The following is a 20603-nucleotide window of genomic DNA, read 5'->3' on the forward strand; positions in this document are numbered from 1 at the left end:
TCAAGTTCTCTCTCCCTCTCAGTCTTTATTCACTTGTTTCTTATGGTTTCTCAACATAATTCATGAAAGTTAAAGTGATACTTTGTCATCAATCACTTACCCCATGTCGTCTCAAACCCGTTAAAGCTTTGTTCATCTTCGGAACACAATTTAAGATATTTTGGATGAAAACCAGGAGGCTTGTGACTGTCCCATAGACTGCTTAGTAAAATACACTGTCAAGGTCCAGAAAAAGTATGAAAAGCATCGTCAGAATAGTTCATCTGCCATCAGTGGTTCAACCATAACATTATGAAGTGACGAGAATAATGTTTGTAAGTTAATGTTAATGTTTATATATGTGTGTATGCATGTGTTGATGCGGCATCTAGTAAAATTAAAAAGTTTCATCATGCTAGCATGTGTGGAGCACCTTCAAACCAAAAATGACCAAAGAGGTCCAGTAGCTGAAGCTGTAATAACAGCATATTGGCAAAACAGATCTGGCAGACGCTCCAGTGTTTGTACTCTGGAGACCATCAGAGGTTTCTATTTACAAAGTGTTTATGCAGCACTGAGCAGAGTAGCCAATTACAGACATATCTGTGGATTTCAGGAAAAAATTTGTTGGATTTAAGTTAGAATCCACTCATTATATCTCAAAATGCCAGAGTTTTTGTTTAATGTAGCGTTTTGCACACTCCTTTCATTATAACAAAGAGTAGACACACTATAAAAGATTCATTGTGTACTGTAAAGAGCTTGGTTGATTATAATGGAACTGTGTGAGATCGCTGTGAACTAAGATGAGTGACAGATTTGAGTGGTTATAAAGGGAGAGGGCTCTTTGTGTGCTTTCTATGCTATTTGATCCATTCAGAATTTTAATAAATTAAAATATATTTTCATGCTGCAATAAGAACCAGAGGTAACACACATATAAACATGGGATTCACTTTCGAAAATTGCAATAATTGACATAGTGATTGATAACCATATAGCAATAGAAGGACAGAAATATGAAAAAAAGATTAAATAAAAATGGATTATTAACTATACCAAAAAAAAAAAAAAAATAGGTTCTGTTCTTTATTTTAATGTATTGCATGTTCAGATATTCATGCAAAAAAATATTCTGGGGGCCATGAAAATTGAGAGAAACGAGTTAATTGTGGCCAAATGTGGTCCAAATGTACTCACGCTACTGTGACTGCACTACAAAAGTGTATGCTAGGCTATATTTTGGAACAATCTTGAATCTTTTATCTGATTAAGAGTAATGAAGCAAAATGTCTAATGTTAATTTATACAATGACTCTTAGAGAAAATGATGAAGAGCATGCCATCATGTCCTCATCTTTGATGAAACAGTCCAACATCTAATCTCCAAATCTAATCACCTTACAGGCAAAACGTTTGCTTCAAGAATAAAAAATAAGGGCGTTGATAGTTTTGCTGTAAAAACAACACAAATAAAAAGAGCAATCTATGTTATTACATCGGTCTATATGAAGCATAGACTTTATTCAGTCCATAACAAGTCTAATATATTACTGAAAAAATGACTAATCACTCTTCCAGACAAGGGTAAAGTCATTCTGTACATTAACAATGATGTGAGAAAAATATAATGCACTTCTTCAGTAATGTGCGACCACTTTTGAACTTATTCTTCTGTATCTTGCAACCAACATTAAAATAATATTAATATTAAAGAGATTTGAAATCTCACATTAAATAAACGCAGTCAATTAAGTACAATTATTTCAGCATTTAGAATATTGCTGAAATAATATATCAATATTTGATTAAACACTTGAAATGAAAAATAGACATTTTGCATGGGCTACTAACTGAAAGAACTAAAAATACTCAAATGAAATGCAAAAAAGCCACTGGCCTATAAAAATATTTAAAAACTAATAATAATAAAATGACAAAAGTACATGAAAAAAAAATAATTTAGACAAAACCATATAATCATATATACATAATACTAAAATAACACTGGTGCATAATGAGTCATATCAAAGAAGAAAAGTGTTTTCTTTGCCACTGCAGCCATCAGTCTGAGCAAGTGAGTGACGATGTGACAAAACACTAACGCTTGGACTGGGAAATGAAACCCGGAGTAGAGTTGGAGCAGAACAGTTCTTCAGGAGGAGAGGAGAAATGTTGCTGTCTCTCCACTCCACTCACACACTCTGATATGTATCTGTATGTGTGTGTGTGTGTGTGTGTGTGTGTGTGTTTGATGCAGAAGCTGCGATAGAGGTCACAGTTTGAAACCCGAGAGTAAGAAACTCCAGCGGCCTTATCGATCCAACAAAGGAAAGAGCTCAGCACATCTCTCTCTTTCTGTCACACGCACACAGACACATGCCACTTAAGTCCGTATGTGCTGCAGGAAATGAATCATGGACCACCAGCGTGGAGAGAAACCGGTCATTCAGGCATGTGTGCCTTTGAATCTTACTGTGGTCATTCTCATGAAAGAGCTTGTTTTTAATACACCACCCTCATCAAAGGGCACAGAAATGACTGACCCGCCAGAGAAATAGACATGAAAGGGTCAGAGATACACAGACAGCGAGCGGGATGGATAGAGAGAAGCAGGAAAGGTCTCGTCTAAGGTCATTTTAAGGATGATAATGTGGCGCTCGCGGAGGGTGGTCATGTGTACAGAAATACACAAGGACCTCTATGAGTGTGTGTGTGACAGGGCAGAACAAGGCTGCTCTGTGCTGTAACTGTACACACAAAGGATGATCATATTATCTTCAGGACAGTGAAACTGTAGCTTCCAATTACACAAGCTAATAATAAAGTAGTTGAATTACAGTCAAATGAAAAAGGAGCTTAGTTTTCTACACCACAAGTTAATAATAAAAAGTAGCTTACAAACTTAAATGTAGTTCTGATTTTTTTTTAATTGTACACGCTACCATTAACTTTTTTTTCTGTTATGGAAAAGCCCCCTTAGATATTGGTGCTCACAAAACTTTTTTAGTGTTATTAGTATGGAAAACGGTTGTTTGTGAAAAGTGTGATACATTTTTTTCAGGATGTCAAATAGCAGTTAATGCCATTATAAAGGTCTTGTCACTTTTGATCAATTTAATGTGTCCTTGCAGAGTAAATTTTGTGATTTCTTTCAAAAACTAAATCTTACTGACCGCAAACTCTTCCAAATGTAAGTTTGCGAAAGACAAAGACAAAAAATAATAAAAAATGTCAAATAATGTGACATCATTAAATCTGAATATACAATTACACTAAGTAAAATAAAATAAACTAGCAAACACACTAGCTAGGGAACACAACACTAGCTGTCACATTTCAGCTCTTTTTTTCTCTGTTTGTGTCATTTGTGTCTGAAGCTGATGAGAGTCGCATGAGAGCAGAAACTGCTGCCATTGAAGCTGAACGTATGTGTGTGTGTGTGTGTGTGTCCTGACAGCACTTGCAGATGCTTTATGATTTACAGGTTCCATCTGCTTAGATATCTCCTTATGCTGCACACATTATGCTTCCCCACATACACAGCAGAGCACTCCGAGTCACACACATTAAACACTTTTTTAGCAAACATTCACTTTGTAAATCAGATAAAGTGTGTATTTTGTTTCAATAAATTTTTAGTATGATATTAATCACAATTGGTTCATAAGTAAAGGCTTTTAACTACTGTATGTGGCTGTTGTTCTTTCTAAACATCGCTCTGGTTTTTATGTTGCTGTTGTGGACTGCTGGAAGTTTGAGTTTTCCTGTGTGAAAATCATTCAGGAAACCTGTCTGGAAACAATCCATTTTTTACAAATTAATTTGGGAAATAATCTGGGAAATTCCATGCGATCACACACATTTTTCAGCTACCTCTAAATGTGGTTTGAGTGATCCAATAACAAAGCTGTTGGACCCCCGTTTACACCTGTAGTTAGCATTGTCCATTTGTGATCAGATTACCTGAGACAGATGTTAATCTGGGTGTGACACACACACGAACCAAAGGGCCAGGGCTGACACTAAACCCCAAACTGACAGATCCAGCCCACCCAATCCTCATCATCATCAGCGACAGCAGCAGCCATAATGACCCTCACACACATACAGCCCCGGGCTTCAGACATCAGACAGTCCCACCGCCCAAGCGCTAGCACACTAATGCAATGACACGCCACATTACATGCCCTCTCCAGCCATGAAAACAGAGCTTTCTCTGTGTGTTTAGTTGAGCGTGACTGTTAAAGAGGTAGAAAAAGGGCCATCATTTCACTTGCTGGCCACAGTCAGAGTGTCTGTTTGGTAACCACAGTCCTAACAGAAACAAACATTCACCTGGTCGCGTTTGGTTAGTTTGTGAAATATGAAAGAAAATAAAGTATCATAGAAGACATCTTGAAGTGCTATTTGCTGATCAAGGACCTCATGAAATTATCCCAGAAGATGCTCTTTGGTTGGGTTTGAAACAACTATTACGAAAAACAATCTGAGGCACTTTAAAAAAAAAATTAATAATAAAAATAATTTAAAAAAAGTTTAAAAGCCTTCATTTACATTCTTACCATCTCAAAAAGCATTACAAATGGCTAAAACTCTGCACTTCTTCAGAGTGTGTGGATAATAAAGTGGACAATAAAGTACTTTGACTATATTATATTACAATATATAATTATATTATTCCACACTGTAAACTAAAGGTATAAAAATTCATATGTGCTTGTATAAGTGCAATATTTTTAATAGTAGATCAAGCTGATTTGTGATTTTTGCTTTATTTTGTAATTGTTGTTAATGTCTATATAGCAAAATGGATTCTACACAATTTGATATATTATATTATATTATATTATATTATATTATTCTGAAAAAAAATTAATATTTTCAATCATTTTGTTAGAAAAAGCTGCAATTTTAGCACAACTAGTGGCACAGCATGGAACTGCAACAGTCTTTATTTTTATTTATTTATTTATACATATTTATTCTATTGTATTTTATTTATTTGGAACGCCAGATTTTTATAAAAGCCATAAAGCTAGATGAAGTTTACAGTGAATTTTCTCTCTCTCTCTCTCTCTCTCTCTCTCTCTCTCTCTCTCACTCTCTCTCTCTCTCTCTCTCTCTCTCTCTCTCTCTCTCTCTCTCTCTCTCTCAAGGAGTTATAAGATCATCTATTACCTGTTGTAAAATCATGCTTTTATACATGTGTGTTTGCATGTGTCACTGGGTTTGACCTTTTGGACTGCAGTGACCTCTATAACTACAGGGCTTTGCACAGAGTATGCACACTTTGACCTTTAAACTGCAAGGCCACAAGCAGACACATACGGAAATGACCCAGACTGATTCTTAAACACATGGAGGAAAGCAAACATTTTGACCGAGACTGAGAGAAATTAGCTGTTAGAAAGAGTGTGAGAGAGATCAGACTCATAAACAGCCTGCTATACAACTTACTTGTGATGTTCATGCAGTTGCATATAGTGATTGACCACAGGCTTCAATATTACAAGTGCACACTTTATGTGCAACTTAAATATGCAGGAAAAACCTGCAGAAGTAAACTGAAAAATTATAATTTTTTAATTTTTAATGCTGTTAATTTTTTTAATTCGTATACTATTATTTGGTTTCAATTTCGATTGTGTCTGCACACAATATTCTTGAGGGTATCGTTCTCTCACCATGACACCATGCATCTTCAATGGGTGTGCAGTTCCTCATGAGAATCTCTATTCCCTCCTCGCAGATGGTGCAGGGCAGGCAGGGGTCCAGCGTGCTCTCCTGGTCAGAGTAGGTGTCGTCCAGACACTCCTCACAGATCGTGTCGTGGTTGGGCTCGCAGCGCATCATCACACCCTGACCGCGTGGACACACCGTGCACGGCTCGCACTGGCCTGACAGTTCGCTCATGAAGTAGCCGTAGTTGCACACGCACACAGCGTCGTTCGAGTCGGTGCAGGGGGTCTGCATGCGCATGAGTCCCGTGCACTCTATACACGTCTGACACTTGTCTGTGTGACTGAACGTCTCAGAGAACGTCTCACCTGGAGAAAAAGAGAGAGAATGACAACATAATTACAGTCTGCTGTTGATAATGACCCCTCAGGTTAAATTATAACGTCCTTAGTGCTTTAATTATAATTAATCAGTGATGATAGTAATAATAAGACATTACAGGCATGGAAAAACTGAGGAGGGGAGACGTGATGAAAAGACAAAGTTGAAAAATTAGTAATCAAGGAAAAGAATGGTCTGCTAGATTATTATGTGTTATAGAGATCTGTGTGTTTTCATTTCAGCATGGAAATGATGTCTGCAGTCAAAGAACGAGTCTGCTTGGCATTACTGAATACATAAAGCATGTTTAATGGACACCTTTTTTACAGACGGTGATGATGTTTTTCCACAGATATTAACTGTGTGACATTGAGGTTAACAAATAGCAAACTTTTTTTGGATTATGTACATCTCTGACACTTTACTTTGTGAGTTATTAGCTCTTCCTTTAAACGACAGAAAACTAGTTAACATTGCTACACGAGTCTTTCTAATATAGGGTCTGAGGGAGTGATGGGAAATTTGACACATCTCGCTCTTCTGACCAATATAATCAATCTCAATATTTTTCCACTTTTGGAAGTCATGGAAATCCGGTTTTTTTTTTGTTTTTTTTTTTTGTGTTATTGGCGCAAAGGGAAATGCTACATTCATATTTATTGTAGTTTTCATTCATTGGTAGTTTACCCAACTTTAATGACTTCTGCAAATGTGACAAGGGTCCATTGAAGGCCATTCAAAATAGTAGTCTTTTCTGACTTTACTGCATAATTCTTTGCAAGCAGCGGTATGTTTATTATAAAGTTCCTAACGTAGGTTCGGTAGTGGCCTATTCATTCAGTTCTGTCATCCTGGGGTACTCTGTGAACTCTGAGCCCACCATCAGAACTGGATGAGCAGCTGAACTCCTGAAATAGAGCTTTTGCTTCTGACAGTTGCAGTTCTAGTGAAGGGTTTGGGACTCTATGCATTCTTGTCTGTTGAATCAATCAGTGCTGTCACAATAACATTTTTAGCAGAGTGATTAGTCACATGGCATTCATGATTCATGATTTGCTCAAAAGGCTATGATTACCATAAGTTATGTATTTCCCTTTGATGTCAGTGGCACTGCTAATGGATCGTTTTCTCCAGGTATTATAAAATGCATAGAGAATAACAGGAAGTGATGGAGAGAAGAGGCAGGAACAGGATCAGTAAATGCCAGACTGATTCAAACTCGCATCAGCCAAATAATCAGGAAATAGAAAGCATTCATTGCCATTTCATGGTTCAGATTCATTGTGATGAGCATGATATGACTTTTTATACAGTATGTCCTCTTTCCTTTTTAATCTTCTGTCTTTTTCCATCATTCCAGAAACTTCGTTTTGAACGTTTCAAGATTTGCAGGACAGCATTTGTAATTCCTAAATACAGCCCAGAAAAACTGCTTCACTTTTTGGTGTTTGCCTTTATTACACAATAAGAGCTTTTCTCAAGGGGAGTTTTTCCCTATATGTGAGTTTGATATGCTGTAAGAAAATAAAACAATGGGATGAAAAATTATTTGGAAAGCTTTAAATTATTCAGAGGGTTTGTGTGTGGCGAGGCTTCCAGTGAAATCAGGGTTTACTGTAGGACAAGAAAATAAAATGTAAATGATGTGGAGTTCTAAGGGTTCGTAACGCAATCCCTGCAAATTTGGGATTTAAATATCTTTGCTATCTTGTGTCACTCTGATAACAGGAGAGGAGAAAGCAAGGACGAGAGGACAATAAGAACGTGTTTGTTTGGTTTTGATTTTGGTTTGTTTTCACAGGATAGAGGAAGCACTTTATGCCTGCTGATCTTCTATAAAGCGAGTTGTTTTAAATGCCTGGTCACAGCCATGGCAGCTCTTGCTTATGGGGGTCTCTGGCTGCCTCCCAAGACCCCAGACAACTGACTTTCTCTTTAAAGGTCTATTCACACCACACCAGCAAATGCCGACGAAAGCAACAGAAACATTTGTCAGGTTTTGTCTGATCAGAATGTTACGTGATGCCATTATTCGGCGCTTGTTTTCTGATTTAACGCTTTGAATTGGCATTTGTTGCATCTTAAAAAGTCTGAGAAATGATGTGCTGTACTCTGTCAGCTGTCAGTGTTGGTCTGTGTCAGTTGTGTGAATTGATCTTAACAGTCCTCATAAAAGAAAAATTACAAATGAGATCCCTTTTTTTCTACTACGCAAAAATAAGATTACATTTAGAAAATTTTGTCTTCAACTTTAGATTTGTTAAAATAGTGTATTAATCAACAGTATTCATTCTCCCTGTTGCACAAAGCAATGCAATTTGAAAACTGTTCAGACCAATTTATGTGCAGCAGATAATATATCATTACCATAAAAGGATCTGACAGATAAATCTGAACTATTCTACTGGACTTCCAACTCCTCTTTTATATTACAGCCAAGATCTTACAACAGAAAGCATAGGAATGTGAACAGGATGTGAACAAGACATCATAGGTTGAAAAGGCAAGAGCATAATTTTTGCTTCAGTACAGCAAAAATGGAACTTTTATTTCTACATAAACACTTAAAAGTGGATTCTACAAGTTAGAGCTGTTAACACCAAATAAACCAGCCATATTTGTCTGAAGATGAAGATAATATCTGAGAAAGAAAGCGGTTCCTCACAGCGAGCAGCAGATACACATCTGCACATTCATGAGAAATGTCATCGCCAGCACACTAATCTAATGGTTCTCCACGTCCTGTTTAGAAATGACAGTTTTTCTTCTTTAGATCGGTCCGACATGCAGGAAGGGTAAGATATTATCAAGCTGAGGTATTCACATAAGCACAAGGTCCTGCATGTGTCTCTCATGTGTGTCCCTGGTCTTTTATTCTCATGATAAACAAACAAACAAACAAACAGAGATAGGCAGAACAGATAGATCTCTGCTGGAAATGCTCTTGTATTCCTGGAACACAGGACAGCTTTTCATCAAACACCACAAACATGAAACAAAAACAAGCCCACAGCTGTTTTCCAGAGGAATATTTCATTGCTCTGAGGTTGCCCAGTCATAGCTCAACAAAAAAAAAAAATGTCGGCGCTTTTCCACTACATGGTACGACGTGGCTCAGTGCGACTCAGTACAGTATCGCACGGCTCGAATCGGCTTGGTTTTCGTTCTGAAACGTGCATCCTGAAAAATATTGAGACATAAATGACATCATATTTATTTATTTTCCTTCCTAAAGAATCTGCATTTGAAGCTGGAAGGATTTGACACTGCAGACAGATGTGTTCAGGGCTAAGGTTGGCCTGAGGGTGAGGTGTTGGACAGAAGCACTCCTTGAAACACTCTATGTTCTTGTCATGTCTGCTCTTGTTGTGCAGGTGATGTTAAAGCTAATGACTTGGTTAAGGCGTCTGAGAAATTGTGAAAACAACTGCTCAAACATGTTGTGCAGACAAACTTGAAATCGCTGATGCAGCAATAGTGCTGTTATTTTACTATGCTTAATTCAAATATAATATGTTCTCAGATTAAAGGATGATAAATTAATCTTCATTGATAAGCTTTGATGTTGTGGGTACTAAACGCCTTACACACAATGTTCCACATCTCCATATCACTGTGTAACACCCTCATTTACACACACAGACAGACTCAGTAAATGTTCTTTCTAAGAGCAAAGAGTAGACTGGTCTCTAGTGCTCTACGAGAGAATAGGGGATGATGGGTAAACACATGGGTCATGTGATGCAGGCCACAGTGATCTGCGAAAGTGTCAATTCAGCCGAACTACCCTTTCAGCCCATCTGTTTGTTCTCCCGCTCTCTCCTTCATTATTTATTAATGGATGGATATGACCTCTTTCTGCAGTGGAGAATTTAAAGATCAGTCCATTTGTCACCCAACTAAGACTGGCCTAGCAACATAGCTAAATAATATCTCTATATTTTTCTATCTGTCTGTCTCTCTATCTGTCTGCTTTTAACCCATCCAAAGTGCACAAACACAGCAGTGAACACACACAGACACAGTGTGAACACACACCCGGAGCAGTGGGCAGGCATTTATGCTGCGGCACCCGGGGAGCAGTTGGGGGTCCGGTGCCTTGCTCAAGGGCACCTCAGTCGTGGTATTGAGAGAACTGTACATGCACTCCCCCCACCTATAATTCCTGCCGGCCCAAGACTCGAACTCACAACCCTTTGATTGCAAGTCCAACTCTCTAACCATTAGGTCACAACTTCCCCACCAGGTGCACAACCAACCGAGAGAACCGCAGCCTTATGATGATTGTCAAGCAAAATTGATTCAAGAATTTGAGTGAACTTCACCAGGAATGGACTGAGGCTGGGGTCGAGGCATCAAGAGCCACCACACACAGACGTGTAGAGGAATTTGGCTACAGTTTTCGTATTACTACAGAGAATACTACAGAGTCGCATTCCTCTAGGTTAAGGCACTCCTGAGACATCTCACCTGGGCTAAGGAGAAGAAGAACTGGACTGTTGCCAAGTGGTCCATAGTCCTCTTTTCAGATGAGAACAAGTTTTGTATTTTATTTGGAAACCAAGGTCCTAGAGTCTGGAGGAAGGGTGGAGAAGCTCATAGCCCAAGTTGCTTGAAGTCCAGTGTTAAGTTTTCACACTCTATGATGATTCGGGGTGCAATGTCATCTGTGCATTGTGTTATTTGAAAACCAAAGTCACTGCACCCGTTTACCAATAAATTTTGGAGCACTTCATGCTTCCTTCTGCTGACCAGCTTTTTGAAGATGCTGACTTCATTTTCCAGCAGGATTTGGCATCTGCCAAAAGCACTAAAAGTTGGTTAAAGGACCATATTTTTGATGTGCTTGACTGGCCAGCAAACTCACCAGACCTGAACCCCAGAGAGAATCCATGAGGTATTGTCAAGAGGAAAATGAGAAACAAGAGACCAAAAAATGCAGATGAGCTGAAGGCCACTGTCAAAGAAACCTGGTCTTCCACACCACCTCAGCAGTGCCACAAACTGATCACCTCCATGTCACACTGAATTGAGGCAGTAATTAAAGCAAAAGGAGCCCCTACCAAGTATTGAGTACATGTACAGTAAATGAACATACTTTCCAGAAGGCCAATAATTCACTAAATTTTTGTTTTGTTTTTGGTCTTATGAAGTATTCTAATTTGTGGAGATTTGTTGTAGATTGGTGGGTTTTTTAGTTAAATGTGAACCAAAATCATCACAATGAAAAGAACCAAAGACTTAAACTACTTCAATCAGTGTGGATTGCATGTATTTAATACACAAGTTTCACAATTTGAGTTGAATTACTGAAATAAATGAACTTTCGTGTGTGTGTGTGTGTGTGTGTACACATACATTTGTTTGTCTGTTTTGTATTTACTATAATATCACTGACCTTGAGAGAGGAACACATGGCCCCCATGCTGTCTGATCTCCATCTTACTTTAATTACTTCTATAGTTTGACTTTAGTGTTTACTTTTTTCCGTCTTGTTTGAGTTTACTTTAAACATTGCATCTGTATAGTGAGTATAAAGACTATTGTGACATTCGTCTGGAGTGTGTGCATTGAACTGTGAACAGACAAACAGAGCACCAGCCGGGTTTTCACAGGGATGCACCTGAACGCAGCCGTCCCTGCACTGATTATAAACACATATCACAACAGAAACAACAGAGCGCCCACCCACACACACACACACATGCTCTACTGATGAATGTTTACACGCATAAAAAATACCTTCATCACACACAACCGTTTCTGTCAGGAGGGCCAATGGAAAAAGACTGGGTCTGCCTCATGCAGCGTGTCTTCCTGTGCCGTCATCAGCCCAAGTCTCTGTGCTTTCAGCCTTTTACAGTTAAAGATAAATCAGCCAGGTGCATGAGATCTTTTTACACTCTTTCAGAGCTGGTTTTCTGCTTGGCTGTCATTTGCTGGAAGAGAACTGTAACTAGGAATGTTTGCCAATATTTTGCTGGCACTTTTGAAAGATTTTGTAAAGTAACTTAATACTGAATGGGCAGAGGCAAAAACGTCCATTGCATAATACACTGTATTCTGATTTATAATCACAACCATATCGGTTTATCGGAACAAACTGAAATGTATTTCTCTCTCTCTTGTTCTGCTTTCACTTTTCAGTTGTTCCTTATTAGTATGACTGTTTCTGGTATAATGCGGTTAAAGTAATAAATCAAAGCTGCTTGGAATAGTGGAGAGCTGCATAGGCCAATAAAAACAGCGAAGGCTCCAGTCCTGAGTTCTGCTTTAATGTTCAGTAGCAATAACCTGTCTCTATTTCTTTTCTTCCTTTCTTCCTTTCTTTCTTTCTTTCTCTCATATGAATAAGGGCTGTATCAATCTCAGTCTGGTTGACTTAGGGCATCTGATGTTGCCTGTGCTTAAGTATCATTATCTAATGTGAAAATGAGAGTTAACTCTGCTAGAGTTCCTGTGGCTCAGTGGTAGAGCATTGCATTTGCAGTGCAAAAGGTTGTGGGTTTAATTCCCAGGGAACACACATACTGGTAGAATAAATAAAAATAAATGTATAGCCTGAATGCACTGTAAGTCACTTTGGTTAAAAGTGTATGCTAAATGTAAAAATGTTAATGTAATGATCTTATTTCCCAAATGTGTCTAAAATGACACACTGACTGATTCCAGTTCAACACGGCTCCCACAGTACCTATTACAAACCGAATATATAATAGACTGTTTTCCTTTCACAGTTCACTTCAAAACAACAAAGAGCCTTTAAATTATGTATTGTATTAAAAAGAAATTATAAATCTCCTGAAAATAATCCAGGTCACATTTATTCTAAAATCCAGAAAAATATTTTAGACTTTGAACACAGAAAACCTGTTTAGAACCCATTTTATTTTATTTTTTTAATAAATACGGTAATGGTGGTAATTCTTGTTAGACAATGTTTTTTAATTAAATTAAAAATTTCATTGAAATTAATTATGCATAAATTGGTCATTACAACAAATACTACCATAAAATGCACTGTAATAGAAAGAATATATATATTTTGTTTATTACATTTTTTATTTATGTCAGAGATCGAAAGAATCAAGAGATTCACTTACATGAATCAAACCAGTGACCCAAGCTCAAACAGTGGAGCTACAAGATCATTTTTGAACTCTCAGGCTTTATTAACGAATCAAAGTAATCAATGGAGAGTGATATCTGTCAGCTAGTATGTGTGAATCCAGGACATTGGCCAGACATGTAAAGAAATGCGGACTGAGACAGTAGCTGTGATGGTGAGAGGTTTGTGTCACACACACATTGCCATGAGTTTGTGTGTGTGAGAGGGAAGGGGAAACAGAGAAAAAATGGACAGCTAAATATTTCAGTAGTTGCTGATGTATGCTTGTGTCTAGCCCGGGGAGGGGATGAGTGGGCGAAGATGCATGAAAGAGGTTCGTGTCAGTGTGTGTGTGTGTGTGTGTGTGTGTGCGTGCGTGCATGCGCGTGTGTGTGTGTGAATGTGTGTGTCTGTCTGTCTTTGCCAACACTGGGTAAAAAGCGACAGGAAATAAGCGTAAAGGTCACAAAATGTGTTTTTGTCTATCCGTAAACAAGAAGCTTTTTTTGTTACACAAAAAAATGAATGCAGATGCTTTTTTAAATATAACATTCACCATCTTTATTTATATCCCACACAGGATTGAAAAAACAAAAAGCACCCAGTCGGGTTATTGATGTAAAGTGTCCTGTCCTGAAACATAAGACCTCCTCTATTTCAGGCCTGTTGTCCTAAGTGCTTCTCGCGAGCGCTTCTCTTACTGAGAGCAGAAAAAGTAGGATAGAGCCCCTTTAGGAAACACTCACAACAAAAGAATGAGACCTGCTGTAAAAAGGGTGAAAAATGTGTCTTGTCATTTCCAAATGTTCCAGTGCAGTTTCTAAATTTGTCAGTGAATGGGAAGAATTTACTGTTTTGTTTTAGTTTTTTGTTTTCTATTCTTCAAAGAATCCAAAAATATGAATCAGCACAGTTGTTTTCAGCATTTATAATAATAGAAATAAATGTTTATTGAGCAGCAAATCATCATATTAGAATGATTTCTGAAGGATCATGTGACACTGAAGACTGGAATAATGATGATGAAAATTCAGCTTTGCATCACAGGAATAAATTACATTTTAAAACATATTCAAATAGAAAACAGTTATTATAAATATGAACAATTTTTCAAAATATTAAAGTTTTTGATCAAATAAAACCAGCCTTGGTGGGACAAGAGACTAGATATTTCTCGTACGAAGATGTGTGGTGATGTTGACACTGTGTGTCTTTTTTAATGTGTGTCCATCTATCACTTCCTGTTTTCTTCCGTTACTCTCTCTTTCTGGTTTTCCTCACAAACCATGAAGCTGAACATTTGGCTCTAAATGAATGCATCAAACACACACACACAGCAGCTCATATACCATAACCGACTAATTGCATAATTACCCTCAGCCTTCTGCCTGTTCTTTGAGTATATATGTGCACATGTGTGAGTGTGTGGGGGAGCGAGAGAACATAATTACGTGTTAATAAGTATACGTGTGCATGTGTCAGAGACTAATTATGTGTTAATAAATTTATTTGTCTGAAAGCAAGAGTTTGTGACGGTGTGACCATTTGTGTGTGCATATGCATAAAAGATTATGAGTACATGAAGTATGCATGTGCATGAACACTTCTGTCTGTGTCACGGCCTACATGCATGTCAGTGTGTGGGTTTGCATGTGAGTACAGTTTGTGTATAAGTGTGGTTGTACTCACTGTCCAAGCATTGACTGCATTCGGTCTGGGTGGCCCCGCACTCCTTGACCACTCCCTCTCCTGGAGGACACTGCAAACAGCACTCCCCATCACGAGTGAAACTGCCCGAATCACAATGCTCGACTACGGCCCGCTCCAGCTTAGAGCCACACACCAGCCCCAGCTACAGAAAGAAAGAAATCACATTGTTATTCCATCTCTCTAGGGCTCCACAGGTTCCTAGTCTCCAATTACCCATAACCCCCTGAGATATTTTGATGTTAATTTGTTAATTAAAGTGTTTGCAAGGCAATATAGTCATATTGATATTCCTCAAATGCTATTTCCTTCTTATTCTCCACTAATTGCTGCAATTAATTCAGCCTCAACCACCTTCAAACTCCATTTAAATGTTGTCTTTGCAGGTAATTTACAGTGTAATATTACCTACATTTAAGTACTGAGTTATATGAATTAACTACATGTACTTACTGTATGGTTAGGGTTAGGATTATGGTTTGGCTTAGGGTTACAGGCATGTAATTATTCATCATTTATTGCATCATTGCATCGTTTATTTACTGGACTCTTTAAAAATAATGTGTTACTGATATTTGTACTGGAAAACTCGTTTTTGTGCAGTGTTATTTTTCCAGTTAATCCGCTCACTCTCCGTAAACTCCTTCATATTTGCTGCACATGGAACTCCAGTTTGGTGACAGCTGCATCACAGCATATTGTGCTGATTGCATTTCACTGGTGTGTCCAAAAGCTGGGGCGTGTTGAGCAAGATGAGACAGGCAGTTGGAGTTATACATATGTCTACTGCATGTCCAGCTGTTTCTCTCGTATTGTCGTGGGTACGATTACACATACTTTACACATCGAGGTCTCACAGATCAGAGTCCGCGGACCCTCTTTACCCAAGACATCCATTAGCCCTACCCTTCCACTGTGTGCTTCCTCTTTCACAGGTCCTGATCTGTTTGTTGAGAGTTGTCAGTAACCCAAGGGGTCATAAACATCTGTACATGCAGGCACTGTAAGAGGTGTTTATGGGCCCATTTTGTCTCAGACAACAGATGTGTGTGTGCGGTGTGTTTAAGAGGAGTTGGAGGCTCATTAGTGAGGACTCAGACTTCACTTTGATTGAATTTACTACTGCTGCGCTTCACTTTTCCTCTCTCTATAGGTTCAATCTGGTCATGTGATCACTCTCAGTGCTGATATGTGATGTGTTTCATGTGTATAGAGCTCAGCGGTGACCACCCACACAAAAGTATTTTTCCCATTGATTTTCTCCATAGGAATTCTTCAGTTTCTTCATTTAAATGGCCTAAAACATGAACCAAAGCAATTAGATCAACCATCACATTACAAACTTTGATTTGAACAAAAAAAAACTTATTTTTTTCTAACTTAAGAACTATTCATCCGACTATGTGTTGTGAATTATGTACAATGCAGTAGTTCATTTTTTAAAAATTACAGCATGTCCATTTGTAATACATTCACACATAACTAATAATATTTTAACTTAATAGTTCTTAAGCAACATATAATGCTTTATACGTATATATATATATATATATATATATATATAAAGAAAACGGTGCGAAAAAGGTGTCATTTTTGTGCTGCCAAATGTGACTGTTTCCTATTTGTAAAGTTATTAAACCCATTTTTTAATAATGAACTTGAAATACACTGACTTGTGACTGCTGTAGCAACATATATCAGCAAAAGACCAAAAGCTGGGAATCAAACTCGGGTCACCAGAGGCACAATTGCGCTGCATGACGTCACATTAACCACAAGGCTTTCAGCACCAACATATTTCATATCTTGGGTAGGTTCGTTTTGAAAGGTTTATGCAATATCATTCAAATCTATTTCTCTGTGATGTAAATGAATGTCATTTTTACTTCTAGAGCCCTACTTGTGTGCCTTGTAGAAGCATTTCTCTTTAATATAGCTGAAAAAAGAAGCACAGATTCATTCTTTAACCTGTGGATTCCAGAGCGTTTCAAAGACACACTCACAAACAAGCATGTGCGCGCACACACACATATACAGGGTAATTAAACTCACAGCACATTTTTCTCCTTGCATTCATTAATCAATTAGCATACTCTCTCTCTTTCTCACTCACCCACTCACACACACACAAACATTCTTTAACTGAAACCACAACACATAACAAGTTTACAATTACATTAAATTCAGACAGGTCGCCACCATCTAGACTCCCCACAGGCAAAATAAAAAGGGAAAACCTCTCTGATCTCCTGCATATTTTCACCACTTGTTTCTAATCTTATCTCCCTTCCTAGCCTCTCTCTCTCTCTCTCTCTCTCTCTCATACACTCTCTTTGCCCTTTAAGACTCCTCTTTCTGCCCTCCTCCTCCTCCCCCTCATCCACATCCTCTCTCGTTCTCATTCAGAAACAGATGCACCAGTACAGCAGCCAACTCACCCCCTCATTTACTCTCCTCATCAAACCCTGGCTGTCTTCCTTTCTTTTTTCTCTCAATTTGCATTCGCTTGAGTAAGTGTGCCGATGAGTTAACTTGGCAGGTTTTAATAGACTCCCTAGTATGGAGCATGCCCAGTGCTTAAGACATTGTGAGCGAAGACTATGTGTACGAGTGTCTGTATTTTGGGAACTAAATTAAATCTGCCAAAATCGTCCTCTGGTCAAATCCAGGAAAGTTCTCATCTAATGGTTTATTGAAATCAATGGTAAGTCCTCATTTTCATACTGTATCGGCCCTATCATTACAGTGATCTGCAGCTGTCTGTACAGCACTGCTATGCACCGGCCAGGAAATGCTACTGAGCTTTAATACCATGAAACATCAAAGCTCAAGATGCTATCCCTTCTTTCACCACCAATTAGGTCATTTCTGTCCCTGCCAGATCTGTTGTAAAGTGCACCAGGAGCGTAGAGCCTCCACGCAGCTGTAAGATCCCACTCCAGACGGAGCGCTGCTGGCTCATGTGTCGGCGGAGATTCTTCACCAACTCTGTGCACCTGGATCAAACTCAATTGCCAGCTCCGTTTGCCATTTTGCAAATCAGATCAGTGAAAAGAGGTCACGGTGTAATTGTGTTTAGTCAGGAGCGTGTGCATGCTTAAATTGATTTGGTCCGTGTTACACGAGACTGGAGGTGGTGAGGGTCACATAGGGCGCTCTGTAAGGGACCCTCGGGGTCACATGCTTACGCACTTTGAGTTTTTCACCCTGAGCATCAGACGTATCCCTTACAGAAATGTACCATGATAAGTTCACGCCAAAAATACCACGGTATACAGTTGTATTTGGCACCACTGTCGTTGTCAAAAAAGATTTAAAAAAAAAAAAAAAAAAAAACTTCTTACGTTGAGAGATTTTTTTATGATTTTCATTATTAACAATAATTACTTAGTGGAAACTATAGTTACATTCACTCTTAAAAATAAAGGTGCTTAAAAGGTTCTTCACAGCGATGCCATAGAAGAACCAATTGTTGGTTGAACAAAGAACCATTCAGTCAAAGGTTCTTTAAAGAACCATCTCTTTCTTATCTTTTTATAATCGGAAGAACCTTCTTTCGCCACAAAGAACCTTTTTGTGAAGCAGAAAGGTTCTAAAGATGTTAAAGGTTCTTTATGGAAACATTTAGACAAAAAGGCTCTTCAGTGACATCATGAAGCACCTTTTTTTTAAGAGTGTTGGTAATTCTTATTTTAAGGGTTTGTGATAAATTCTGCACATTCTTGCGCATTGTCCTGTCTGATCTAAATACCTACGCAAGGTAGTTTTAATGATATATATCCTATGGTTCAACTGAAGGCATTTAAGTACTCATAAAAGTTAATGAGGCCATGTATTTTCACCTGGCGCTAACGAACAGAAATCGTTTGCACGAGGAAGTAAAGATGGCAACAGTAGCCATTTCTGATCGTTATCACACATTTATTAATGTCACTGCGTATTATAATTAAAGATATAAATATCGCAAATATATATATGTCAATAGAACACGGACACCCTAAACACACACATAGCCTAATACATAAAACTCCATAATATAGGCTACTAAAAATGTGCCAAACATGAAATGAATTGAGCCGGTCTAATAATTCGACATTTTTAACTGAGGCAACTTGACAAAGTTTGGCTCCAGTTGTGCGCTGCACATTGCTGTGCATTGACTGGAACATCATAAACAAACTGACCGTGTCGATTCATTTTAAAAGACTGAGAGAGTACAGGAGGCGGACACCTGCTCTCCAGAAACCGTGCAGCTGAGATTAGTCATCACTTCCACTGTCAGACCGAGCTCAAGTTCCGCCGTCAGAGCCGCATCACCGGAGCATCACCGTGCCGAAGCACTTCACCTGAGCTCAGATCACCTGATCGTGATCACCGAGAGCTGCCGTCTAAACTAACGCGAACACTTACCGCTCCACAAATCCAGATCCACACCAAGGTGTCCATGTCTGATATGTCCCTTCCCTCTCAAACTGTAAATCTGTGAGTGTGAGTCGTGAAGTGAAGACCAGCCCTCCAACAGTTCAAATGAGCTCCATGTGGGTGCTGCTCTCGTGTTTGGGACTTTAGGACTGTAGGGAAGCGCTTTCTGTCCTGTCCTGTGCTGTCCAGTACTCCGCACTCAGCCCTGTCCAGCAGTGCACTGCGGAGGAGAGAGTCGTGCACGCAGAGATGAGGGGGGCACGAGTGCTTGCCAACTCCCCCCATCAGCACCTCTCTCTCTCTCTCTCTCTCTCTCTCTCTCTCTCTCTCTCTGTCTCTTTCTCCCGTCTTCTAGTATCTCTCTCACTTTATCTCTAACAGAAACGCATATGCAAAAGACTGTACGGTTTAGTAGCTGGTTTATTCTGGTCATTTAGACTCCCTATTCTTACGTATTGCTCTGCATGCATGTATATCTCTGTGCATATATACTGTAGTAGGCTATATGAATCTCTTTTCCACACGAGCGTGAAATGCAATACATCTCTGTACACTGACTCAGTTCCACCCGCTCTGTATTTAAATTGTTGAATAAAATGCATTGTTTGAAATAGAATATTCAAATTGCAAACCAAGCCTTTTAAAAAATGGAATGTTGAAAAATGAATAAATGAGATCATTTGAGTGAGTGCGTGTGCTGGGTGTGACGTCACGGGACGGGTGTACCCTAGCAGACGCCACAGGAGGGCGACTGCAGCCAGTGAGTCACCGATGTGACATATGAGGCGTGATAAGGCCATAGACGGTTAAGTGCCAGGGATGAGCGCTTTTTACGATTTCTTCCCTTTCACCTCCTTTCTTCCGATGTTTTTTCCACCTGTTCGGTGTTTATGAAACGCATGTAAATGCACATGAACACATGTGTTGTAAATATGGCTCTGAGATTTCCGTGTGTGAGTGTTTTTATAGAAGCAAGGTTGGTGCACTGGAAAAATCATTTTCTTAATTATCTTATTTTTTTATGGAGAAGTAAAATTATGCTGTAACATATCTTTAATTCTTGTATTTAGTACATTTTCTTATATCGGCATTGTTTTTCTTTTAACATGTTGTACGCAGTCTTCTACATGCCTTCTGCCATCTGATTGATACTTTATATGAATTCTTGAATGATTTTTATAAAGTAAACATCAGTTCAGTATCCTGTATCATAGCCAAATGAGCCATATTAGCCTAATGTATTACCAAAAAGAAAGTCTCCATAAATTATGCAATTTTGCTTCTTAAGTCAAGATCTTGTGATTTTTCTGCTCGTCTAGAAAAT

General features: G+C 38.6%; 1 protein-coding gene across 1 annotated transcript in view; it reads right to left on the minus strand.

Moving 5' to 3' along the window:
* Positions 1-19534, minus strand: part of ngfra (nerve growth factor receptor a (TNFR superfamily, member 16)) — a 35993-nt gene extending 16459 nt beyond the window's left edge. The window contains exons 1-3 of the mRNA XM_026207905.1: positions 19268-19534; positions 14840-15002; positions 5667-6029 (exon numbers count right to left, since the gene is read on the minus strand). Coding sequence (XP_026063690.1) covers positions 5667-6029; positions 14840-15002; positions 19268-19303 — 562 coding nt within the window. The 5' untranslated portion in view covers positions 19304-19534. The remainder of the gene's footprint in view (positions 1-5666; positions 6030-14839; positions 15003-19267) is intronic.
* Positions 19535-20603: the final 1069 nt, after the last annotated feature.

This window comes from Carassius auratus, chromosome 28, assembly GCF_003368295.1.
Source record: "Carassius auratus strain Wakin chromosome 28, ASM336829v1, whole genome shotgun sequence".
NCBI classification, from domain to species: domain Eukaryota; kingdom Metazoa; phylum Chordata; class Actinopteri; order Cypriniformes; family Cyprinidae; genus Carassius; species Carassius auratus.